Source organism: Bos indicus x Bos taurus, chromosome 8 (assembly GCF_003369695.1).
Source record: "Bos indicus x Bos taurus breed Angus x Brahman F1 hybrid chromosome 8, Bos_hybrid_MaternalHap_v2.0, whole genome shotgun sequence".
Taxonomy (NCBI): Eukaryota; Metazoa; Chordata; class Mammalia; order Artiodactyla; family Bovidae; genus Bos; species Bos indicus x Bos taurus.
Genome location: NC_040083.1, coordinates 59516744 through 59543120, shown reverse-complemented (window position 1 = coordinate 59543120; position 26377 = coordinate 59516744). Strand labels below are relative to the sequence as shown.

General features: G+C 43.6%; 1 protein-coding gene across 9 annotated transcripts in view; it reads right to left on the bottom strand.

Annotated features, from left to right (window-relative positions):
* Nucleotides 1-26377, bottom strand: part of RUSC2 (RUN and SH3 domain containing 2) — a 61904-nt gene that overhangs the window by 6470 nt on the left and 29057 nt on the right. For 4 of the 9 annotated variants that reach the window (XM_027549593.1, XM_027549591.1, XM_027549589.1 and 1 more), the window contains exon 2: nucleotides 4507-6603. The exons of 1 other annotated variant lie outside the window; for it this stretch is intronic. In XM_027549593.1, coding sequence (XP_027405394.1) covers nucleotides 4507-6535 — 2029 coding nt within the window. In that variant the 5' untranslated portion in view covers nucleotides 6536-6603. Of the gene's footprint in view, nucleotides 1-4506; nucleotides 6604-14775; nucleotides 15259-26377 lie in introns of those variants that run through there. 4 more of the 9 variants (XM_027549587.1, XM_027549592.1, XM_027549594.1 and 1 more) reach the window with 3 other exon arrangements.

The following is a 26377-nucleotide window of genomic DNA, read 5'->3' as shown; positions in this document are numbered from 1 at the left end:
TAGGTTTCTGTTTCCAATTAAAATTTGCTATTTAAAATACCTCATTCATTCTCCTGATGATTTCCATTTCTGCCAATGGCAGAACCACCATTTTCTTTGTGAAAGTGAAAGCGTCACTTAGTCATGTCCAACTCTTTGTGACCCCCAAGGACTGTAGCCTGCTAGGCTCCTCTGTCCATTGGGATTCTCCAGGCAAGAATACTGGAGTGGGCTGCCGTTTCCTTCTCCTTTGTTTCTAAGGTCTAAAGGCCTGGAGTCAGTCACATATTTTCAGTGTCAAGATGTTAATTTACTTCAAGCTTCCACCCATCATCCCCTCATCAACTACAGCCCACGTATTTCATTCTTGATCAAATCTAACCATAATAAAATATTTCTTTACTTGCTGCCAGAATCAGCTTCCTGTCACCCAGTCTACCCCAGTCATACTCTTCGCTGATCCTAGCATTGGAACCCGAGTCCACATCTGCTCCCTCCACACAGAGGTGTGTTTACCAAGGCTGGTCCTCTCCTGTTCTTTCAGCCAATCTTCTAGTCAGTGTCCCACAAAACATGTGTCTCAGAACTAAACACAACGCTCCAACACTGCACAGAGGCCAAGTCTTTGCCTATGGGTTGTGCTTCTAATTAAACACAGCGCACTGTCAACACCCGAATAAACACAAGGTGGCGCTATAACCGCCCAATCACCTGAAACCCTGGGTGTGGCTCACTCGCACCCTGGGTTCAACAGCTCTGAAGCAGGAGTTAGTATCCATAGTTAAAAGACCTGGGCATTGGAAGTTTAGAGATTAAGTCATTTGCCCAAGATCACACAACTAGGAAGTGGCAGAGCTAGAATTCTGCCTAAGTCAGAGTTTGGCTTTGGGGCTAATGTTCTCTCTGCCACATCACACCACACATGAAATGGTATGAGGCTGGATTTTCCTACTCCTCATCTTTCTGCATTTATTTACTTCGGCGAGTCTTAAGGGGATGGTGACCACAACCCCATAAAGCAGGTGTTTCAGAACCACTGTCCGTGGACATTTTCAGACTATACTCTCCCGCCAGTCCCAGTCAGGGCTTAGCAAACAGCCCTTGTCAATCTCCCTTGCTCACTATGCTCCAGTCATACCTTCTTCGGTCCTTAAACATGTCAAGTTCATTAACATCTTGGGGTCTTGTATACTGCTGTTCCTTCTGCCTGAAATCAGCTAGGCATCAACTCAAGCATCACCTCCTCCTCAAGACCTTCTGTGATTGTCCCAGTGCCTCGGGCAAGTCATGCTCTCATCACCCTGTTGTATTTCCTTTTTAGCCATTTTTCACTGTCAGAAATTATCTTATTTGTTTATTGTCCATTACTCCTTATTAGGATTCTGGAAAAGCAGGGATTTTTAAATTGTTCTCTGCTGTATCCCCAGTGCCTAGAATGGATCTTGGTATATGGTAGGTACTGAATAAAAGCCACGAACAAATCCTCACTGGCACCCTTGGTTCAGTATGGTCTCGCTACATCCAAATCTTCTTACACGGACCAGCTCACTTCTTAGAACACCAGTTCTATTTCCTGTGGCTCTGCTGCCCACAGAACAAAGTCTCATCTCAGGCAGGTTGGTGGCCACCCCTGTGGCAAATGCGCTACCCTCCGCATTGACACGGCTCTTCCCACCCCTTTCCCATCTTTAAGCACACTGCTTTTCCCGCTGGCAGTGTCTTCGTCCTCTCCACTTATTTAAATATCTAATTTCAAGCCTGAGCTGACCCTGGCTATCAGATTAGGCCCTCCCAACCTCAGCTTTACTGTACATGCTATATAGAGTATGTTTGAATTAGACTATCTATTCCTACTCTTTTAAAATTCCTCCCTGCTGAATTCTCAGGATAGGTTTGAGGCAGAGGAGGAAGACTGGGAAAGGGGGAGGGGTGACTACAGTGGGGAGCGGGTATCAATTCTACCCTCTGGGAATACAGGGGAAAAGGTTTCTCCTGTTCTTTGAGACAGCCCTTAGAAACACTGGAGATAGAGATCGCATTCACTCAAGTCCATGTTGCAGGCAACAGAGCCCCAGTCCCTCAGTTCCCTCTTAAAATGGAGCGCCCAGAATCCCAGGTGGGCCCTAAGGTTCACAGGAGTGGAGGGGACTATCAACTCCTCCCTTCTGGAGTCTATAAATGAATCCAGCCATTTTAACTTTTTAGAAGCCCTTCCTAACTGCTGACTCATTCTGAGTTTGCAATCAATTATTAATAAATATCCCAAATCAAGAAGAACACTTACATATCAAAGTTCATACTGGTCCTTGAAAGAACAAAATGTTTTTTTCCAGACTAGATAAAATCCTCTTAAAATCTAGATTCTGTTGCTCAGAATCTCAAAGAGATCTCACTTCTTTTGTCATTCATGAATTCATCATTTTTTGATTAAAAATAAAAAAGTTGTACAGAACAAAAAGAAAAGCCCTATGATAGGTCACTGGAGATTTATGGAACAAAAGTCTTATATTATTATGAAAAATCTTATCTGATAGCAAAAACACTTTTAAAGCCTCTTCTCCCATATCTGATCAGGACTGACCTTGTCCTCAGAGTACCAGCCAAGCACTGTCTATGCCCAGATATACCCACCAGGCACTGCAGTCTGAGAAGAGCGTGGGTTCAGAAGACTCTGGCCAATCCCTGCCGTTTCTGAGCCCCCTCTGCCCTAGAGACCTTCTTGCATTTCTGGGGCAGTTCCTCCATGTGTGTTTAGGAGCCTGAAGTCATCTGATATACTGCCATCTCTCAAACAGCAGGTATAACACCATGTATGGGTTTTTAACCCTTTTTCTTTGAGAAGCCAACGGACCAACCTAAGGCTGAAAGTGAAAGTGTCAGTCACTCAGTCGTGGCGGACTCTTTGTGACCCCATGGACTGTAGCCTGCCAGGCTCCTCTGTCCATGGAATTCTCCAGGCAAGAATACTGGAGTGGGTTGCCATTTCCTTCTCCAGGGTATCACCCCAACCCAGGGATGGAACCCAGGTCTCCTGTATTGCAGGTGGATTCTTTATTGCCTGAGCCACCAGGGAAGCCCTAGGGCCACAGACAGCAAATTCCCCATAATCGATCTTTCCTCTGCTTTATCTCCCCTTTCCTTCCAAACCCTCTGAGATCCACCTTCTGCCCTCATCACTCCCAAATGCTGCTTTGGGGATTTTCAGCCTTAATCCTAGTGATTTGTTTTCAGAACTCATTTGTTGAATCTCTTTTTGAAACTTTCTCCTTCTTTGGTTCCTATGACTTCACTCTCTCTTGGTTCCCCTCTATTTTCTTGGCTGATTTTTCTGTTTCCTTTGAGGGCTGCTCTGCTCACCCTTCAATCACTGTATCCCCAGGGTTCTGTCCCCTTGTTCCCTTTATAACTCTACACATTCTCCCTGGATGTTCTCACCCACTCATAGCTTCAACTACTATTTTTATTCCAATGACTGGTCTCTCATGGTGGTCTCCTGACCTCCAGGGAGACATCCTTTTGAATCTACCTTCCATTCAAACAACCTGTGATCTTTCTAAAATGCTAATCAAAACATGCCATTACAAACCAAAAAATTCCATTTCCCTAATTAAAATCCTTTAATGGTTCCATCCACATTCTACAATGGCTATACTAAATTATTTGCAGTTTCTGGAAAGCATCAAGATACTCTATGCATTTGTGGTTTGTACCGACTTTTGTATGAGCCTACAGTGTTCTTTTTATGAGTGTCCACAAAGCCTACTCCTCTAACATTTTTCTGGACTGTGCTTAAATGTACACTGTGTTAGCGCTCTTTTGCTGACATTCTGGTCTGTTTGGGTGCTCCTCTCATAGGCCAGTGCCATACAACTGCCACCTCTACAGTTTAATTGTGCTTCCTTTTCTGTTCCCATCCTTCATCAGAATTCCTCGAGGACAGATATTGTCCCTCTCGTCTATCACCAGCACCCACTCAACACAGAGCCTTTATAAAATAATCACTTAAGCGAAATGAAATAAATAGGGAAGAGCTGGCCTAGGAGGCTCAAAGGTTAAGTGTCAGGTCTCAGGTTCTTTGAAGAGTGGCTACAGTCACTGATCAAAGAATGAACTTACTGATGCCCAATGTGGTTTGTCTGTTTGACATTTCTCTTAAACACGGCAAATTCCTTGATGTCCAAAATGGAGCTCAGGCCTTATTCCTTTCCCAGTAAGTCTACTTCTGTGTTTGCAGTCCCTACCCATGTGTCATCATCTTTCCAGTCACCCGGGCTTTGAATCACAATCTTCTGAGTACCTGCTATCCCAATACATCGATCTCTCAGTTGCTGATTTCATCTCCTTGCTGTATGCTTTATTCCCTATCCGCCTCCCCCTAGTATAACTGGAGGACATGCCCTGGACTGGAAAGATGATGGGTCTGGGCTGAGAAACCTCTAGTGGTAGAGGTGGGGTGGTTGGCAGGACCTATTACTGATAGAAGGCCATGCATACAACCTGCTACTCTCCAGCCACTAGGCTTCTTACCGTCAGCTTTAGCTCTTGCGTCCCTCTGGGTATGGCTGTTGGCTGGGCTCCCTGGGAGAGCAGGCCCTGGATCCATCAGCTGGGCCAGGGGCCCCTGCCCAGCAGCTCTGAGGCCAGCGGGTGGCATCTCACTGGACTGGGAGCCCTGACAGACCTGGGTGGACCAGGGCTCTGGGCCAACCAGGTCCATGCCCGGCTCCAAGGGCATGGGTGGGAGGCTATGGCTACAGTGAGTGCCCTCATCTAGGGGTCCCACCCTGTCTTGCTGGGCTTCTTGGATGAGTGAGAACTCCTGAGAGGAGTCCCCAGTGCTTGCTCGCAGTGGAGGGGAGCCAGAGCCTGCAGCTTTCTTCCGGCCCTTGGCAAGTTCAGCAAAGGAGGTGACCCGCCGAGGTGGGGAACTAGGCCCAGTAATGGCGGCAGGGCCCTCACTGAGGCGCACTGGGCAACTCAACATGCGTTCCAGAGAGCCCAAGCGGACAGGAGGGCTGCGCTCTAGGCTGCGGTCGTAGCTTCGAGAGCGCTGACGTCCAGTGCTGAGGTTGGGGGGTGAAGTGTTGGTGTACACTTGCCCCTCGATCACAGTGCGGCCCATGGGAGCCTCCGCTTCCACTTCAGAGCCCACTGCTTCTTGTTCCTCTGGCTGGACTTCCGGCTTCTGGAACAGGTAATACTCAGAGGGCTGGCTAGGGCCAGGGTCTGGGCCAGGGCCAGGGGCAGGACTGATCTTGGTGTGTTCTTCCGAGCAGCTGGTGACAGAAGAGCCAGCTGGGCTTGGGGAGGACTGGGAGGACAGGTCACAGGTGACAAGTTTATAGTAATTCTGTGTGGCCACAACAAGACGGGCCTGGCTCTGGAAGCAGGCTGTGAGGTCAGCTACAGCTGGGCAGGGCTCACAGTGAGGGCGGTAGGAGTTGCAGTTGGCATCAAGCTCAGGAGATGAGGCATGAGGACAACCATAGCCACCTTCCCTTCCTCCGCTGTCAGGGTGGTGGGACTCACAAGACATCTTCGACTCAGCTGGGGAGGGCTGCAGGTCCAGGTAGAAGGCGCCAGGGTCCGAGTGGCTGTAGAAGGAAGAGTCGCTGCAGGATTGCGGGGCAGAGTTGAGGTTGGCACGGGAGTTGCCGTGCATTTTGTTGTAGAGGGTGCTGAAGGTGACCAGCACGCCGTCTGAGCTGTTGCAGGAGGAGTCGCTCACATAGCCCATGGACTGGTCAGCCGCCTCGGACTGACTGGAGGTGCTACTGCAGCGGCAGTGCTGGGTGCCTGAGCCTGAGCATCTGGGGTTCCTTGGGGATTCATCAGAACTGAGCTTCCATTCCTGGTCAAAGGAAAAGCCAGAGGTGTCACTGGCTCCACCCCCACTGCCACTCCCACCAGGCCCCCCACACTCATCCAGCTCCATGGTCTCAGCTTCCGGCTCTGGCCGGCAGCAGCGGCCAGTGCTGCAGTGCGGGGCATCCAAGATGGTCACTGGCTCCTGTTCTTGCCCTTCCACCACCCCGGCTCGACTACGCGCTGCCCCCCATGGCCTGCCCACTCTGGGGCCAGGCGGTGGCAGCTGGAAAGAGGAGAGATGGAAGGTGGGCTGGCCAGCCCTGTGCAGGTGGAAGGACTGCTGGGCGGCACTGTCACTGATGCTATCCTCATATAGGTCACCAAGTCCTGGCTCGGCCACGCCTGTCTGCAGCAAGAAGGGGTTGTGTCGTTTAGGGGCCCCGGGGCCTCTTCCATCCCGACCCCTGCTCTTGGCACTATCAGCAGACCGTGTAGAGCCCCCTGGAGCAGACTGCAGGCTGCTGTACAGCAGAGAGTCAGCTTGTCCGAGGTCCTGATCAGGCTGGGTGATGCCCAGCTCCGGTGGGCAGAAGGGGTTGGGTCTTGTGCTCCCGCTACCTCCACCTCCCCCTCCACAGCACTGCCTGTCTGGGACTTGGCAGTGCACCAGGGGGATGTGGTGGACGATGAGGGTCTCTCCAGTCAGCTTTGGGGGACTATCCATTCTGGAAAGTTCGAACAAGGGCATCAACAGCACCAGACACTGCCCCTGGAGCCCAGTGGGGCAGAACACATTTCATCAGGAGAGCTTGGTACCTGGAAAGAGAGGGAAAGAAAGGGAACCTAATGTCACCTCCCCGAAGTCAGGGACATGCCCCTACCCATGTCATTTGCAGATAGCGAAGAGCCCAAGAGGAAGAAAGATTCAGTCAACATGGAGCTGGATGACTCAGCCCAATGGGGTACTCGGCCTCACCGCACAAGGCCAGCTCTCGAGTGCCCCCTTCACTGTAAGCTCGCCATGTATCCACTCGAACAAAAAGCTAGGCCCCTGTTAATGCCACCTCTGAAGGTCTGGGGAATCTCAGTGACAGCTCTTTCTCCTCTTTCTTAGCAGTAAACAACGACCAGTCCTGAGTCCAAAAAAAACTATGAATGATGACATAACTAAAGAAAAACCACCTAAGATGCCTGAGAGGGTGCTAGGCAAAGGAGCCACGGAATTATCTTACACACAGCTACAACACACACACTTACAGATGAGGGGACATCACAAATAATACGTTAGGTATGCACAGCAATAAGCTACAATTTTGCAAGAAAGGTAATTTTTAATGTACTATATCACTTGATGCCTGTGTCATCTTTGACCCCCTTTCCCCTCCTGAGCCCCAGAATACCTGTCCCACTCTGACTGGCTGTGGGCAAGGGTCCTCACTCTTCCTACTACTGTGTTAGAGCTTCCTGAATAGCGACTGAGTTAGGCAGCAGATTTCTAGTATGGCTGATGCCATCCTCTTCCTTCCCAGCGTGGGGTCTGTTTTTATATTTTTTGTATTACTTCAGCACAACATCAGGTAAGGCTTGAGGCATAATATATTCTTAATATTTAGCTAGCTCAGGGAACAGATCTTCTGAAGTGCCCCAATTCTGTCCAGTTTTAGCTAGAACTTTCCCTCTGAGGGTCCCCTAAAACGTCTTGTCTTCCTGGTTTTACCTCTGATAGGCTAAGGTCAAGTTCTCTACACGGAGCCCATTCTGAGCTTCTCTGGTCTCTTGGCTGGACCATGGCAGGATGGCCCCCCTCAAGTTCTAGTCTTCTGTGCTGTCAAGGTCAGGTCCTCAAAGCCTTCATTTGCTCAGACTTCTCATACCTAATTTCTCCTCATTCATTCATTTCTCCTCTTTCCCTTATCATTCCTGTCATTTTCCTCTACCTACAACGAGTCCAAATCCCTCATTGCCTAAGTTCTTCATCATTTAGCTGAACCTTTATACCACCGATTTTTTAAAAGTGTAACTCATTTAGATCAGAGCTCTTCATATGGAGTACAGTAAAGAGCCAGGCAAGTCACACGTGTTCAAGGACACAGACAGGCAACACATAAAAGGAAAAATTCAAATGGCTAATAAATATGTGTGTGAGGGACACTATTAAAATATGTTATTTGTGTTAAGTTAAATTACATTAAAATTAAAAAGCAAGTATTTACCATCTTTCTTCTTCCTTTCCTTTCTGAGAGGAAGGCTCCTCTGTTAGATTTCCAAGCCTTTGTGTGTTGACTAGGGTAAGGAGTAGATAGGCAGAAGGGCAGAAACCAGAGAGGCTAAATGAGCCACAAGACTAAGAGTTACAGAAGAAAATATGGGAGTAAATTCATTATCTTTGGTTAAGGTCATTATTGGATGACTTCTTAGATAAGATGCCAAAAGAACAAGTGATAAAAGAGAACATAGATAAGGTAGATTTAATAAAAATCAAAAACCTTTGAGTCTCCAAGGGACACGATCAAAAAAGTGAAAAGACAAGTCACAGAATGAGAGAAAATATTTGCAAATTGTGTATCTGACAAGAGACTTAGAATCAGAATATATAAACAATAAACAACTCAACAATAAAAACTATGTAACCCAATTAAAAACTGGGCAAAGAGCTTGAACAGATATTTCTCCAAAGAATACATACAAATGATTAATAAGCACATGAAAAGAGGTTCAACATCATTAGTCATTAGAGAAATAAAAATCACAACAAGATACTACTTCACTCTCACTAAGATAAAAGACAATAGCAAACGCTGGTGAGGATGTGGAGAAATTGCAACCCACAAACATCGCTGAGGACATTGTAAAATGGGACAGTCACTTTGGAAAAATAGCCTGGCAGTTCTTCAAAATGTTAAGCATAGAGTTATCATATGACCTAGAAATTCTACTCCTGGGTATATACCCAAGAGAAATGAAAACATGTTCACGCAAAAGCCTGTATACAAATATTCACAGTAGCACTAATCACAGTAGCCAAAGAAGTGGGAACAATCCAGATGTTCATCAACTGATGAACAGATATACCATGGTAAAGATAATGGAATCTTATTTAGCAATGAAAGGAGTGAAGTACTGATATATGATACAGTATGTCTGAACTGCAAAAGGTAAGTGAAAAGAGCCAGTCATAAAAGGATTCTTTGCATGATGTTATATGATTCCTTTCACATGAAATGTCCAGAATAGGCAAATCCACAGAAACAGAAAGTAGATTAGTGGTTGCCAGGGACTGAGAGAGTGGAAAATGGGGAGTGACTGCTAATGAGTGTGGAAGTTCCTTCTGGGAGTGAGGAAAATGTTCTGAGATCAGTCAGTGGTGATGGTTACCTGAGTCTGTGAATAAAACCAAAACTCCAGAGTTTATGGAAAGTGAATTATATCTCAATTTTATAAAAGGGTGAGTTTTATGGTATGTGAATTATATCTTAATAAAGCTGTTATTTAAAAAAAATTTAAATAGGAAAAAAGATTAAGGTTTATGAGAAGATTGAAGGAGAGAGAGGGAAGGGAACCAGTATTAGCAGTGGAGAAGAATGCGTATTTGCACAGATAAGATGAGAACAAGAGAGGAAGTATTGGGATTTTTGTAGAGAGGGATAAAGAGGATTTTTAGGAAATTTTGCTATGAGGTACATGAGATAATTTCCTCTTCACTCTTTCCCATCTCTCTCTTTCTTTGCCAAGAAAACTTTGGGCTCAAATACTGGGTTGGCCAAAAAGTTCGCTAGGGTTTTTCATACGATATTATGGGAAAACCTGAATGAACTTTTTTGCCAACCCAATATATTAATCTATGCCACAAGGATAACAAAAAGATAGGAACACCCTAAAATTCCAATAATAATCAATTTGAAAAGTAGAGAACACAGTATCATTAAAACAATGTTGTGTTAATTTCCCTATTAGTGACTTGAGAAAATATTCACAAAAGATTAAGTGAAAATAGCAGATTACAAACAATATGTACAGTATGACACCATTATTGTAAATAAATATATGTCTGTATCTGTCTTCAGGCTGCTATAACAAAATACATCAGACCAGATGGCTTATAAACAGCAGAAATGTATTTCTCATAGCTCTGAAAGCTGGGAAGTCCAAGATTAAGATCAAGGTGCCAGCACGGCTGCATTCTGGTGAAAGCCCACTTCTTGGTTCATACCTGGCACCTTCTACACAGATTGTAAGGGACAAGGGATCTTTCTGTTTTATAAAAGTACTAATCTCATTTAGGAGGGCTCTACTCTCAAGACCTAATGTGGAGTTGGTGGAGGAGACACATAGATATTCAAACCAGAGCAATATGCATGGAAGAAAACTTGAAAGCATACACAGTACCAAAAGCCAAGGATGCTCAGATCCCTTAGATAAAATGGTGCCATATTTGCATATAACCTACAAGTGTCCTCCAGTTTACTTTAAATCATCTTCAGATTACTTATAATACCTAATGCGAGTGCTACTTAAATAGTCGCCAGAACATGGCAAATTCAAGTACGGCTTTTTGGAACTTTCTGGAATCCTTTTTTCTTGAATATTTTTGATTCCCAGTTGGTTGAATCTATGCATGCACAACCTGTGGACTTGACAACAAAATGTTAACAGTGCTTATTGCTGTTGCGTGACTCTGGATTATTTTAAATTTTATTCTGTTTCATCTGTATTTTCTAAAAATAAGTGTCTGTTATGTACACGATTTGAACAGTTTTTAAAGCACTTTTTTCCTTTAAGCACTACAGATACTGTTGGTCAGGGCTAGGGGAGGGGACATCCCCCTAAATCTAGTACTAGGCTGTCCCAGGGTCCAGGCCATAATTTGAGGCCTGGACTAAATGGAGCACAGAGAACTTTCTTGTACACACAGCAGAAATGTTAGGAGTACCTATGGGCTACGGCCATCACTTGCTCTTCAATGAATACCACCCCCAGCCCCTTTTAATTTTTTTGGCTGCACGTATGGCTGGTGGGCAGAGAAGGCAATGGCACCCCACTCCAGTACTCTTGCCTGGAAAATCCCATGGACAGGGAAGCCTGGTGGGCTGCAGTCCATGGAGTTGAGAAGAGTCAGACATGAGTGAGCGACTTCACTTTCACTTTTCACTTTCATGCACTGGAGAAGGAAATGGCAACCCACTCCAGTGTTCTTGCCTGGAGAATCCCAGGCACGGGGGAGCCTGGTGGGCTGCCAGATGTCTATGGGGTCGCACAGAGTCGGACACGACTGAAGCGACTTAGCAGCAGTAGCAGCATGGCTGGTGGGATCTTAGCTCCCTGACCAGAGATGGAACCCGCACCCTCAGCAGTGAAAGCATAAAGTCTTAACCAACCACCAGGGAATTCCATTCCCCATCCCAATCATTCCCCTTTCAAAGCACCATTTTCAAATATATACACAGAAGAATGTGTCTGACCCATAAAACCACTGACTGGGTGTCATGTACATATTCAAATAAAGAAACATAGCAACTCACCGAGCCTTGTAAGCTGACTCTCTCTGAATCATGGATAAGGCACAAATGGATGTGGAGGGCCATGGAGAACCTCAGGCAGGAGGGCGCTGACAGTTTATTATGTTATGTTTACAGATCTATCCCCAGACTAGAGTCCAGTTCCTTGAGGTCAGAAACTGGGATATAGTCAAACCCTAGTCCCTAGAACCCATGCATAGTGCTTGGAACACAGTAGGCATGGTAGGTTAGTTACTGACCCCTGTTCCACCCATTTTAAAAATTGACTTGCTTGTCTTTTTATTGTTGAGTTGTAGGAGTTTTAAAATTTATTCTAGATGAGTCCTTTGTCAAATACACATCTTGAGAATATTTTCTTAAGTGGCTTCTTCTCAAATGTGGCTTGCCCATTCGTTTTCTTAATGGTATTTTTAATTAATTGGTTTTTAATTTTATGAAGTTCTATTTGTTTTTTTCTTTATAGTTATAGCTTTCTGTGTTCTAAGAAATCTTTGCCTATCCCAAGAAATTTTCATGTTTTTTTTTTTTTAAATAATTGTTGTATAGTTTTTGCTTTTATATTAAGGTTGTGCTGCATTCTATTTTAAATGTAAAGCTCTTTCACTGGCTGATTTCATTTTATTTTACATTTTTGTATCTCTGAGAAAGTCTTATTCTTTCCTGATCGCCACACGACCAGGGAAATCTTGGCAATAGTTTCTCCACAGATAACTCTAGTTCAGCCAACTAAGGTAAAGTTCTACAGGCATCTCACAAGTCTCAGTACTCATGCTTTGGCCCCATACTTTCACAGTTTTTACAAAGCAGTTTTTATGTATATCAAAAGCTTCCCTGGTGGTTCACACAGTAAAGTGTCTGCCTGCAATGCAGGAGACCTGGGTTCGATCCCTGGGTTGGGAAGATCCCCTGCAGAAGGAAATGGCAACCCACTCCAGTACTCTTGCCTGGAAAATTCCATGGACTGAGGAGCCTGGTAGGCTCATGTCCATGGGGTTGCAAAGAGTCGGACATGACTGAGTGACTTCACTTTTTATGTATATATCATCTCATTGATCCTAACAACACACTAGAGCAGGTAGATTACTTCATTAAAAAAAAAAAAAATAAGGAAATCAACACCTAGAAAAAAGAAATGACTTGCCCAAGAACTCTCAGGGGATAAATGACAGAATTAAGACAGAAGTCGGGAATCGTAACTTTTGACCTTTTTTCTCCATCAGTTAGGAATGTAATGAGAATATATGGTATATATGACTTGATTTCAATTACCACAGAACACATTTACTAAGAGCATTTCTCTTAGACTTCTCCCCTGAGAGTGTCATGTTCTATAAGAAGATAGGTTTAATACTGTGGCCCATGAGCTCTAAGAAAGGTGAAGAGAGAACAGTGAGATGGGAGAGTGCATCCCAGTCTCTTTCTGTAACCTGGTGAAATGGAGAGACATGGGAGATGGAGGTGGCGGGGAATAGAGAACCCAGAAGAAAGTGGAAGAATGCACTCAGCTCTAACAGGTGGACAGAGAGGTGGTGGGCTCAGTCAATAAAGTTACAAGGTCCAGAATCCCTAAAATTAGAGAAAGCTTTCCACAAGAGCCCTCTTCCTGGTTCTCATCACAAACAAGTCTCTCTTGGCCAATCATCATAATGCTATTTATTAGTGATCGTTTACTGAGCACTTACACTCAAGGTGATTGACATACAGCATCTCTAATTCCACTATAATCCTTTAAAGTAGACATAATCATCCCCACTTTACAGATGAGAAAACTGAAGCTTAGTAAGTGTAAACAGTTTGCCATAGTTATATGGCTGAGATGGATGCAAACCCAGGTCTGCTCAATTCTTAATTCTTTCCACTACAACTGCCTCTCAGAAAATGATCAGGGTCACACCCTCTTCCCAAACTCCCTGCATTTACCCTGCTACCAACGCAGACACGTCCTACTTTTTCCTGGATAGGCTCACACTCTAGTTTCTACTTGAAAGTGAGTGTGTTAGTGGCTCAGTTGTGTCTGACTGCGACCACATGGACTGTAGCCTGCCAGGCTTCTCTGTCCATAGAATTTTCAGGCAAGAATACTGGAGTGGGTTGCCATTTCCTTCTCCAGGGGGTCTTCTGCATTGCAGGTAGACTCTTTACCATCTGGGCCACCGGGACTCACAGTTTCCATTGACACAGTTTGTATTTACCCACTCTACTAGTCTCTGAACCCACAGTCCCTTTCATATTAATGCCCCAGGCTCTAATAACACTCTTTAATCCTACCTCCTGCTCCAGTTTCCAGCTCACATCTCCCTGTCCCATTCACAGTCCTCAATACCCTTTTCCCTTGCACCATAGTTCACATTCCTAGATGCTTCCTGGGAACTAACACCTTCCCACAATTTCCCAATGTATTACCCTACCCAATCACATTTTGCGCAACATGGAACTACTGACTCCTAATAGTGTATGTTTTTGAATCCTCCACCAAGGTGATCAATGGAGAGGGGAATTTAAAGAATTCTTTCTATCTTCTCAGCAATAGAACTCTGGGTAATTCTGGGCAGGAAGAAGTTTTAAACTCCAGAGAAAGGTTTCCCTTGTCTTTGGTCATCAGCATCTTTCTGCCAATCATAGAACCCCTTCCCTCTTTTTTGGCCTCCTGAAGAAGGAGGGGAAGATAGTGATACTCAGCTGTTATTCTCCAGCAATCTGACCTTGACTTGAGGTCTGATGGGGAGCCTCAGTAGGACTGCTAAGCCTTTTCCTGTCCGGGTTCTCTCTTGGACAGGACTGAAGTGGGGAGAGCAGGAGGGTGGATTTGGGTGTATCAACTTATCCTTAGGTCTGTTCCTGTTAGGAATCTAAGCCTGTATAAGAAAGCCAATGATAACAGGTCAGGTGTCCTAGGCATAACATCCTCTCTCTCCCTATAATGTGGAGCCTCCTGGTCAACATTCTTTCTTACTCCATCCTTATCTGTAGTCTCGCGGCTCCTGCAGCACCAGAAGATGTGGTATGTGTGTCTGTGTGCATGTATGTATGTACATGGAGGAACAAGATGGGCTCGATGCTTCCCCTTCCCAGTGCCTGCTCCTGAAGGCTGAGTGGATCCCTGCAGGTCTCCATCATAAACTTACAGGAGCTGTATGGGTGTCTCTTCCCATTAAGCCTTTGTGTCTAGCTCTGACTCCCTCTCTCCTGACCCACACTATAGCAGCTTCATTAGAAATGCTCAGAAAGGGAGAAGGGGATCTTCTTGACAAAATAGCATCAGCCCCAGCCTGTTCTTCCCATCTCTGCACCACAGCCCAAAAGTATGCATGGATGAGCTTGTCTAACGTTTGCTCTCCTGCTCGCTTGCTCGCTCGCTCTCTCTCCCTCTCGGAAAGACAAAGCCAATCCTCAGAAGCCGGGGCCCGAATGTGCTGATCAGTTATTCCAGCGTCCCTGTCCTGCCCCTCCCCCCAGCTCCGCTGAGCCATACCTCTGTAAGGTGCCTTAGCTGAATCCCGAGATTTCTGTTCCGCGGCACTCCGACCAAGCTCTATCTTGACAGTTGGAGCTGAGGCACTGTTCCACAGGCCCGCACAGGGGCAAGTGGGCTGATTTCCTAAGATCTGATTTCTGCTAATACAATGGCATCGTTGCTAATGCAGGGAGGCTGCGCAATCCCAGCCCAGTATCCTTGCCGCTGCCGCTGGTGCTGCGGTGACGTTGCTGCTCCGGGAAGGGGGAAGGGAAAGGAACAGGCATGCCCACAGTGCAGCCGCTCAGCCTCCCTCCCTGTCAGTCCCTGCGGGCCCTTTAGCCTGGGGAAGGGGGAGGGTAGAGAAGGGAGTCAGCCACAGAGGGCAGGCAGTGCTGCAAGGCGAGAACTCTCCCAGCGGCAAAGAGAAGCCTAGTGAGCTGGGCCCGGCTCCACTCTCATTCCTAGGAGTCTCAGGGAAAAGGTCTGGGAGGAGGCTGGGAGCTTCCTTCCTTCCTCAGGCCCCTCCTTTTAGATCTCAGCCAGAAAACCTCTCCCTCCTCTTTTCACCCACTCTGAATGACTCCTTGTTTTCCAGCCGTTTCCTTTCACTGGGATTCCAGACTAGCCTCAGGGTGGAGCAGCCAGCCGGGGAGGGGGTTCCTGCAGGCCCGGAGGGAGGCTGTGGGGACCAGTCATCATTCCACCAGCAGTAACACCGGTTACTTGAGTTCCTAGACTTGACACTAGGCTATCTAGGGTGTGCCTCTTCAGAGAAATGGGATCTGAATCAGAAAAAAAAGAAAGAGAGACTGGGCCATTGGTAGGCTATACACCGAGTGGTAGTGAGCCTTAGGATCAAGTTGGCTGCAGGCCCCTTCCCACCACAGGGTCCAGTTCAGCTCCCTGGATCTTCAGAAGGTCTGTTGGTGTGGCTGGAGCAGAATCCTTCCCCCTCTCACCTGCATCAGTGTTTGGTTAGTGCTGAGCAGGGACCAGCTGGGCCTGTGGGGAGGTGGTGTCCATTTGGTCAGGCCAGGGAGCAGGAAGTCTATTTTCCTGGAGAAAGGAAGGCTAAGGGAAAGGAGTGGTTTCCCTCAGGCCACAGAGAGACCTCAGTTCCTTCTGAAGCCCTACAGAGCCCTCCACCGCTTCCCTACTCCACCCTTGTCAGCTTCTGGGCCAGTTCTGTGGGAATCAGGAAACAGTAGAGAAGCAACAGCCGGAGCCAGGCGCCCCGTGAGCAGCAGTGTGTCTCTGGCCAGTTCGTGCCAGGGCCGCCCACGGGCATCCCCAAACAGGGATGGTCTCAAGCTGGGCTTGGCCCTCAAGCACTAGCCGTCACAGGGTTCCTTCCAGTATGGACCACTATCTGGACTCCACAGCCAAGCCCTTGGATTTTCAGGCCCTAAAAAGAAGGCTTAGGTCTACTGGCCAGGACCACGTCAGCCACCACTCAGGATCCAGAAGAGATGTCCTTTCTTGCCCTTTATTGTTGCTTCTATTCCCTATGAGACTCAAGTGCTCACTGATGTTATGCTGAGATGAGCTGAGTTAGAGAGAAGTGGCTAAAGATCCCCCCAAACCTATCTCCAACCTTGACCTGTTTGAGGGACCATGGCCCCATGATCCTACAAAGCAGAAAAAAGGAGAGAGGGAGGCTGCTGTTCATAAAACTAGCCATGAGTGGTCCCCTCTGGGATGTTGGAAGGTATCACTTTGCTTCCCTCTTCCCCAGCTGGAACAGACCTCAAAGGAGGCTGGATAAGCAGCTGTAGACAGGGGCAAAGTCAATCTCCACCAGTGCTTAGAGCTGCAGTTAGAGCTCTGGACCCAGGGTCTTTGTCCCTTAAATTTCTGTGAGGCTAAGCTGTGCACTGGAAAGCTACTTACTCTGGAAATGTTTCCAGTTGCCTACAGCAGGTAGCTTAACTTACCTTCAGTGCTTAACTTACTTCACCACATCACAGACTACACCATCACCTACTTTCCATCAATTACTGCCAAAGATCTATAAGGCTTTGATGAGAAGATAAATTTTTTTTCTGACTAGAAACAAACTATAAACGCCATCACATTATGAACCACAATGCCTAACTAGTCTTCTCACCTGCAATTTACTTCGTACTTAGTACTGCCAGATTTATTACCCTGAAGTCTTATAAAGATAAGTCTTATAAGATTCAACATTCACTCCTCCTGCCCCTTTTAGTGGTATCCAATTCCTAGAGAATCAAGTTCAAACTCCTCACTTTGGCTTTCAAGTTCCCTCCATCTTGTCTGTCTACTGACTTTCTATCCAGCCTTACTTTCCTTCCTCCATTCATGTAGTCCTTCAAACCTGTTTCATAAGCTCTTTATACTCAGCTGTCTTTGTTCAGATTCTCCTGCCTGTTACACTTGACTAAACCTATAAGGAATTATCCAAAACCTACAAGGCCCAGATCAACTCCTGCGTCAAGTCTACACTGATCACCTTGAAGCCAGAAATGATCTTTGTCTACTGAACTGTGGTTGCAGATTGTTGATTTTACAGACAAGAAAAAAATCCCACAGAAGCCAGGGGGTCAATACGGGCTGCCAATTTCTTATACTGCCAAGTAAGATCATTAAAACAATAACAACAAAAAAACCCTTATATCAATTATTTTCATCATTTCATTAAAAAAAACATAGTCATTATTTTCCTCATTTCATTGTATACTGATGCAAACTTCATTGGAAACTAATATCAGTTCATGAGAGGTTTTGATTAAGTAAATCACTTGTTACTTGACATGATTATGCTCTTTTTTTTGCATATCCGCTTTAATGGCTCTTTTAGATAGCAAAGTCCAAGTTATACTCATCTTTGTATTCCCAATATCCAGAGCTTAAGATAGTATCATTTTTTATTTTGTGTTTCCCAAAATACTAGCAGTGTTTAGATTGTAGAAGGTGGTGAGTCAAAGTCTTGTTGAATTAGAGTAGTCCAAAAAGAGTGAGAGTGTAAAGGAAAGTAAGTGGTGGGCAGATCTGACTCAAAAGGCTGACAGAGAAGACGCTTGCTGTTCATAAGTGGGGGGGGAGGTATATTAAAAGAAAGCTTAGCAAAAAAGGAATAACCCTTCACAATCTTGAGTTACATAATGCATTCTTAGACATGATACCACAAGTACAAGTGACAAAGGAAAAAACAGATAAGTTGGACTTCATGAAAGTTTAAAATTTTTGTGCTTTAAAGAACACAATCAAGATAGTGAAAAGAAAAAAAAGGGGAGGAGACAACTCAACGAATGGAAGAAAACATTTGCAAATCATATATCTGATAAGGGACTTCTATCCAGAATACATAAAGTACTTCTATAACTCAACAAAAGATATATAACCCAATTTAAAAATGGGCAAAGGATCTGAGCAGACATTTCTCTAAAGGAGACAAATACTCAATAAGCACAAGAAAAGATACCGAATATCATCAGTTATTAGGGAAGTGCAAATCAAAAGTAAAATGAGATACCACTTTTCCCTATTAGAAAGGATAAATAAAAAAGACAGACAATAATAAATGTTGATGATGTGGAGAAATTAGAACCCTCATATGCTGCTTGGAGGACTGTACAATAGATAGTTCAATCACTTTAAAACCAGTGTGGCAGTTCCTCAAAACATTAAACACAGAATTACCATATGACCCAGAAAGTCCACTCCTAGATATATACCCTAAAGGAATGAAAACGTATCTATCTTCACACAAAAGCTTATATATGAATGTTCATAGCAGCATTATTTATAATAGCCAAAAAGTAGGAACAACCCAATATCCATTAACAGATGAATAGATTAAATTAAATGTGGTGTATTCATAAAATGTAATATTATTTGGTAATAAAAAGTAATGTAGTGAAACATGCTACAATGTGGATGAACCTTGAAAACATGCTAAGTGGAAGATGCCAAACACTAAAGGCCATGTATTGTTTGACTTCATTTCACCAGGGAAGCCCTTTTCATATGAAACGCCCAGACTAGGCAAATCTATGGAGATGAAAAGTAGATTACTGGAGTGGCTTCCAGGGACTTGGGGAAAGGGAAAATGGCGAGTGATTGTTATCAAGTATGCGATTTTTTGGGGGGATGATGCAAATGTTCTAAAATCAGATTATGCTGGTGTGTTGCCATGCCCTCCTCCAGGGGATCTTCCCAATCCAGGGACTGGACCCAGGCAGATTCTTTACCATCCGAGCCACCAGGGAAGCAACTGAATAGTATACTGTAAATGATGAAACAGATATCCGTTATGTCTCAATAAAGCTGTTAAAAACAGAAGCTGCAGCAGTGAACAATGCTGTTAACACCACAGAGGCAGAAGTCTTTACAGGCTCAGTAACTGGGTGGGCACAGAGGTGGCAGGAACTCAGGTGCACTAGAAAACAGAGGGCATCACTGCCATGTCAACCCAAGGATCTCAGACAAAACCCTCTTTCGTCTGTTTTTTTTCAATACCAAAATTCTTAGAAGGATGGACTATGTTAATTCTTTCTCCTTAATTATTTCTTAAACAATCAGAAGTCTGTCTTCTTTTTATTAATACTTGAGCTTTCTAAAAGCAGTTCTAACTTTTAAGCTCATAATATTTAAATTGCCTGACACTTATCCACCCTCTCCTATTGAAACCGTCTTTTTCCTTTGGCTTCCTAGTTTTTCTTCTTAGATCATTCTTTCTTCATTGTTTAATATCACAATACCTGACCTATATTTAAATATAGATTCACAGCAGGGCTCAGACCTGAAATCTTTTCAACCTGAGAAGTGTTTAGCCCTTCCCAGTATTCTATTGATTTCCAAATCTTCATTCTTCCTGAACTTCCAGAATCAAATCTCCAATACCCCATTAGGTACTTCTTACTCCCCCAAATGGAGGGACTTCCCCTAGTGATCTAATGGTTAAGACTGTGAGCTTCCACGGCAAGGGGTGTGGGTTAGATTTTTGGTTGGGGAACTTAGATCTTCCACTTAGCGTGGTGTGCCCCTCCCCAAACAAAAACCAATCAACCAATCAAAAAAAATTTTTTTTTAATTTTTCTATTTCAAATTAGCTTTCTTTAAATTACCATTATACAAAATTGAGCTATTTCAAATCTTAAAAGATGATGCTATAAGTTCTGCACTCAATATGCCAGCAAATTTGGAAAACTCAGCAGTGGCCACAGGACTGGAAAAGGTCGGTTTTCATTCTAGTCCCAAAGAAAGGCAATGTCAAAGAATGTTCAAACTATCACACAATGGAACGCATCTCACACGCTAGCAAAGTAATGCTCAAAATTCTCCAAGCCAGGCTTCAACAGTATGTGAACTGTGAACTTCCAGATATTCAAGCTGGATTTAGAAAAGGAAGAGGAACCAGAGATCAAATTGCCAACATCCGCTGGATCATCAAATAAGCAAGAGAAGACCAGAAAAACATATACTTCTGCTTTATTGATTGTGCCAAAGTTTTTGACTGTGTAGATCACAACAAACTGTGGAAAATTCTTCAAGAGATGGGAATACCAGACCACCTGACCTGCCTCCTGAGAAATCTGTATGCAGGACAAGAAGCAACAATTAGAACTGGACATGGAACAACAGACTGGTTCCAAATTGGGACAGGAATACATCAAGGCTGTATATTGTCACCCTGCTTATTTAACTTATATGCAGAGTACATCATGAGAAATGCTGGACTGGATGAAGCATAAGCTGGAATCAAGATTGCCAGGAGAAATATCTATAACCTCAGATATGCAGATGATACCACCCTTATGGCAGAAAGCAAAGAAGAGCTAAAGAGCCTCTTGGTTAAAGTGAAAGAGAGTGAAAAAGCTGACTTAAAACTCAACATTCAGAAAACTAAGATCATGGCATCCGGTCCCATCACTTCATAGCAAATAGATGGGGAAACAATGGAAACAGTGACAGATTTTATTTTTGGGGCTCCAAAATCACTGCAGATGGTGACTGTAGCCATGAAGTTAAAAGATGCTTGCTCCTTGGAAGAAAAGCTATGACCAACATAGCATATTAAGAAGCAGAGACATTACTTTGCCGACAAAGGTCCGTCTAGTCAAAGGTATGGTTTTTCCAGTAGTCATGTATGGATGTGAGAGTTGGACTATAAAGAAAGCCGAGGGCTGAAGAATTGATGCTTTTGAACTGTGGCGTTGGAGAAGACTCTTGAGAGTCCCTTGGACTGCAAGGAGATCCAACCAGTCCATCCTAAAGGAAATCAGTCCTGAATGTTTATTGGAAGGACTGATGCTGAAGCTGAAACTGCAATACTTTGGACACCTGCTGTGAAGGACTGACTCCTTGGAAAAGACCCTGATGCTGGGAAAGACTGAAGGTAGGAGGAGAAGGGGGCGACAGAGGATGAGATGGTTGGATGGCATCACTGACTCAATGGACATGAGTTTGAGCAAACTCTGGGAGATAGTGAAGGACAGGGAAGCATGCTGCAGTCCATGGGGTCCGAGAGTCAAACACGACTAAACGACTGAACAAGACTGTAGCCTGCCAGGCTCCTCCGTCCATGGGATTTCCCAGGTGAGAATACTGGGGTGGAATACCATTTCCTTCTCCAGGGGATCTTCCTCACCTAGGGGTTGAACCTGCATCTCCTACTTGGCAAGCAGATTCTTTACCACTGAGCCACCCGGGAAGCCCACATGCTAAGCACTTACATTGTCTCATTTTATACATATAACAGCTCTCTAATATAAGTATTATTATCTCCATTTTATGGACGAGAAGTCTGAGGCTCAGGAATACTAAATGACCTTCCTAAGGTAACCTGGTCAATTTGAGCAAACTCTTGGAGATGCTGAAGGACAGGGAAGCCTGGTGTGCTGTAGTCCATGGGCACGACTTAGCAACTGAACAACAACAACAAAAGGGAACTCGGTCAGTAATGTTTGACCTGGCCAGACACAGAACCATCTGACTCCAAAGTCCGTGTTCTTAACTACTTGTCACACTGCCTTTCGAGTTCCCGTCACTACTTCTATCATCCGAGTTCAGACCTGCAGGCACCCCTCCTCTGAATTATCATACAGTCTTCTAATCAGTTTTCTTGCTTTCATTCTGGCTGTCTCCTCCCAGCTATCCTATATACTGACAGAAGAATAATTTCCCCAAAGTACTGCCTCAATATTGGTATCCTCACCTTACTACTAAAAAGTTGTTAGTGGCTCCCCACTGCCTACAGGATAATCCAAATCCCTTAATGCGGCATTCAAAGTTCCTTCCCACTTATTCAACCATGTTCCATCAGATGACAAATTTATTCTGAATTTTGGCTCAGTCCACTGGGAAGACATCTGGAATGCTCTATTTTCCTTGCCTTTGTTTCTTTTTAAAGGATCTAGCTCAAATTCTACCATGTCTGGAAGCTTTTCTTTATCATGAAAGTCTTTATTCTGAACTTTTTCAATATCAACTGTCTACACAACTCATTTAGTACCAAGTCTTGGCCATTTTATTTTGTTATTTATCTCTTGATGACAGCTCACTTTTGAAGAGTGGGATTGTCTTATATCTTGATAAGTAATTCTGAGCCCAGAGTCTTGGCACTCAGTAAGGCACCACTGATGTTTGCTTGGTAAAGCTATTGAATGGCAAGCCCAGTGGGCTAGTTGGACTCAAGTCAGCTTTCAGGTTAGCTTAGCCTGAGAATAACTTTTTTTTTTTTTAACTTTTAAAATCGTTTCTTTTATTCATTTATTTATTTTTAAATTTTCATTGGAGTATAGTTGCTTTACAATGTTGTGTTAGTTTCTGCTGTACAGCAAAGTGAATCAGTTATACATATATATGTATCCCCTCTCTTTTAGTTCCTTCCCAGTTAGGTCACCACAGAGCATTAAGTAGAGTTCCCTGTGCTATACGGTAGGTTTTCATTAGTTATCTATTTTATACATGTGTATATATGTCGATCCCAATCTCCCAATTCATCCCACCTCCCCTTCCCCCTCTTAGTGTCTATATGTCTGTTCTCTGCATCTGTGTCTCCATCTCTACCTTGTAAACAGGTTATCCGCACCATTTTTCTAGATCCCACATATATTAGTTAATCTACAGTATTTGTTTTTCTGACTTAACTTCACTTTGTATGACAGTCTCTAGGTCCATCCATGTCTCTGCAAATGGCACAATTTCATTCCTTTTTATGGCAGAGTAATACTCCATTGTATAAACGTACCACATCTCCCCTATCCATTCCTCTGTTGATGGATGTTTAGGCTGTTTCCAGGTCCTGGCTATTGTAAACAGTGCTGCAATAAACACTGCAGTGCATGTATCTTTCAGAATTACGGTTTTCTCCACGTATATGCCCAGGAGTGGGGTTGTTGGGTCATATGGTAGTGCTATTTTTAGCTTTTTAAGGAACTTTAAAACTGTTCTCCATAGTGGCTGTATCAGTATACATTCCCATCAACAGTGTAAGAGGGTTCCCTTTTCTCCACACCCTCACTGGCATTTATTGTTTGTAAGAGAATAGCATATTTGATTGATAAGAGGCAAGGAAGGAAGGAAGATGAAAACCAAAAAGTTAAGCCTTAGCAAAGTGCTTAGTAAATAAATCTTCAAGGCCAAGATATCTCTTAACTCCTCATTTCTTTCCATTTTCATACTAAGGATGGAAAGATGACTGAGCAGCCATGTCTTCAGTCAGTACTTCACTACTGTTTATTTCCATAGTCATGATCCTAGAGTGAAGATTGCAAAGTGAGAGCCTGGTGGTCACATCTTGTATGTCGACAGACTTTATGTGGTTTGCACAAACGTTTCTACTGTGGTCAGAATGGCAAGTCTTGGACCACTAGAAAGGCAAGGGATAGCTAAACCCAAGTTAGGCTGAGATCCTTGAAGCAAGCTCATGTGATCCAGGGTTGATGGTTCCTCCAAACTTTTGGAGAAAAATATCTCCAACTTAAGTCGACAGGATTCTCAAAATTAAGGAGTATGCAAAAATTAATTTTCATCAAAGATCACAAATATACATGGAAACAAGATACTATGAATGAATAACAGAAAACAACAAGTAATAGATTTAAACTGCAAGAACTTCAAATATTAAGAACATTTGAGGCAGAACACAAATCAGCTATGGGTAAAATGCTTTAAATAAAGGATAAATTCTCATAGATAAGCAGTTAGTAAGAGATTATTAGAAAGATCCAGGGGATGTGAAAATAAAACATATCTGAATATAATCATTGGCTGCTGAGCATTCTTATGCCTAGACCAGGCTATGCTATAGGGAGTTGCCAAGTGAAAAAAAGGATATGGAAGCTAAGGGGAGATAAACATCTTGCTGTAGATCTGAATGGTAGCCTATTCAAAACACTATCTGAAAATGCTCTATAAATTATAAACATTTTATAGAAATGTAATGCATTGTTGTTACTCTTTAAAAATACCAGCATCCATTGAAGATTTACCTGAATTATTAATAGTTGTTTACTGTGATGGTTGAAAAATGATGATTTTCTTTCTATTATTCCTCCTACATTTATTAGCTGGCATTCCAATATGAGAAGGATTTCCTGTTTCCTTCCTATTTATTTTTTTTGGTATCTGTATAGATCCTTGGCTTTTTAAAAAACATTCAGTGGGTCATAATCTCTTGCTGGGTATTATTGATTTTGATGGTCATTATTTCAGATTTGGCAGTATTTGGCTTTTTTTGTGTGAAGATTTTTATTGTTGTGTACAAACTTTTTAAACTTAATCATTAAAAAACTTTTTGGCTGCATCAAGTCTTAGCTGTGGCATGTGGGCTTAGCTGGCCCGCAGCATGTGGAACCTTATTTTCTTGACCAGGAATCACACCTGCATCTCCTCCATTAGAAGGTAGATTCTTAACCATTGGACCACCAGGGAAGTCCTCAAATTATTTATTTTTGGAATAATTTTTAGAAAAGTAACAAAGATAGTTAGGAGTGTATCCCTATGTCTTTTCAACCAGCATCCCCTAATGTTACCATCTTATATAGTCATGGTGGATTTGCCAAAACAAGGAAATCAACACTGAATACAGTATTGTTATCTGAAGTTGCAGATTGTGAGGATTTTGCCAGTTGTCCCACTAATGTTCTTTTTTTTTTTTTTTTTTTACTATTTGGCTTTTTAAAAACTATATATATATACACATATATGTGTATATACATATGTATATAACTTTTATAAAATGTAAATTGTTTTAAAACAAAATAAAGCCCTCCTTCTCCCCTTCAAAAGATAGGTAGATATATACTGGAGGCTATAGATAAATAGTTTGGACAGTGTTTTAAGTATAGTTTAGCAAATAAAAAGATCTGTATTTCCCATATTCAAGACACTGAGTAGTTTTGGGAACTATCAGGCAGGTAACTTTCAGTGAAGGCAGTACTGAAAAACAGATAAGACAATGTGATCCGAATACATTTCTGTCCCTAGCCTTTCCCAATCGCTCTGCTTACCTTTCACCTCAGGACACTTTTCTTTGGACATTAGCATGAAATACTTGCCTGTGCTGACCTAGTCAGGTATCCTCTACACCAGAAACCATCTATGTTAGGTAATTCCTTTTGGCCATGTTTTTGCCTCAGACTGCATGAGTGATTCCAATAGGAAAGGTCAGAAGTGCCCAAATCATACTGAATAAAAATAAACCACAATTTACCATATACTCTTTTCTCTGAGGGAGAAGCATCCCAAGGCCATGAATTAATATCATCTCAAGAGTCAATCAATCAATCAAATAAGTCGTATCCACTGCACACACTTCTGCTGTGTACAAAGCACTGCGCTGGGTGTTTAGGGGTAAGAGCTCAACTTGAGGGGCTCATAATTTTGTTAAAATCATTGGCAACATGCCTCTGTGGAGGGCTAGGGAAGCAAGAAAGATGTTTCAGGACGTAAGATAAGGGTCAGAGCAGTGGTTTCAAGCTTTTTCAGCCCCAATACATAGAACAACTCTGGTTGAAGCAGGGAGGGCCTAAAGCCCCATATACTCCAACTCCTTCTCTCCACTTCAGAGGGGCCCCCCAAAGGCACTTCCAGGGGACCCTAGGGCTCAGATGAAAAAATTCTGAAAATCTCTGGGCAAAGGCAAGACTGAGCATGGTTGGTCGGGATCGGGGAAATGGTGAGTGAAACAAAAACTGAGAGAAATCACCTTTTTTACTTCATGACTCTCAAATCATATATGCTTGGAAAATGATGTCAATTAACTGTATCAGCAGCAGACTCACTTCACAGTACAGAAAATAACTTTCTAAGTGAATTCAGAAAAATCAGTTTGTGTAATTATCCCCGTGCCTACTAAGGTTCTATGTCTTTACAGGCCATGAGACTTGATGGACACTGAATTTCCTCTACGACAAGTACTTCTCACTGAAATGTGTGAGAGATGCTGAAAGAATTTGGAGATTTAAGAATTGGTGGTAATAATAATGCCTGTAGTCCCTGGGCTGAGTTGCAAGGAGAGGATAAACAGGCTATTAGCTGCCTGAGAGCACCAGGCTGTGACGTCAGGAGTCCGATTCCACAAATGGAATAGCAGCCAATGCCCAGGAGCACGTCTGTCTTTCCTCCAGGTTGTGTGCTCCGAGCTGAG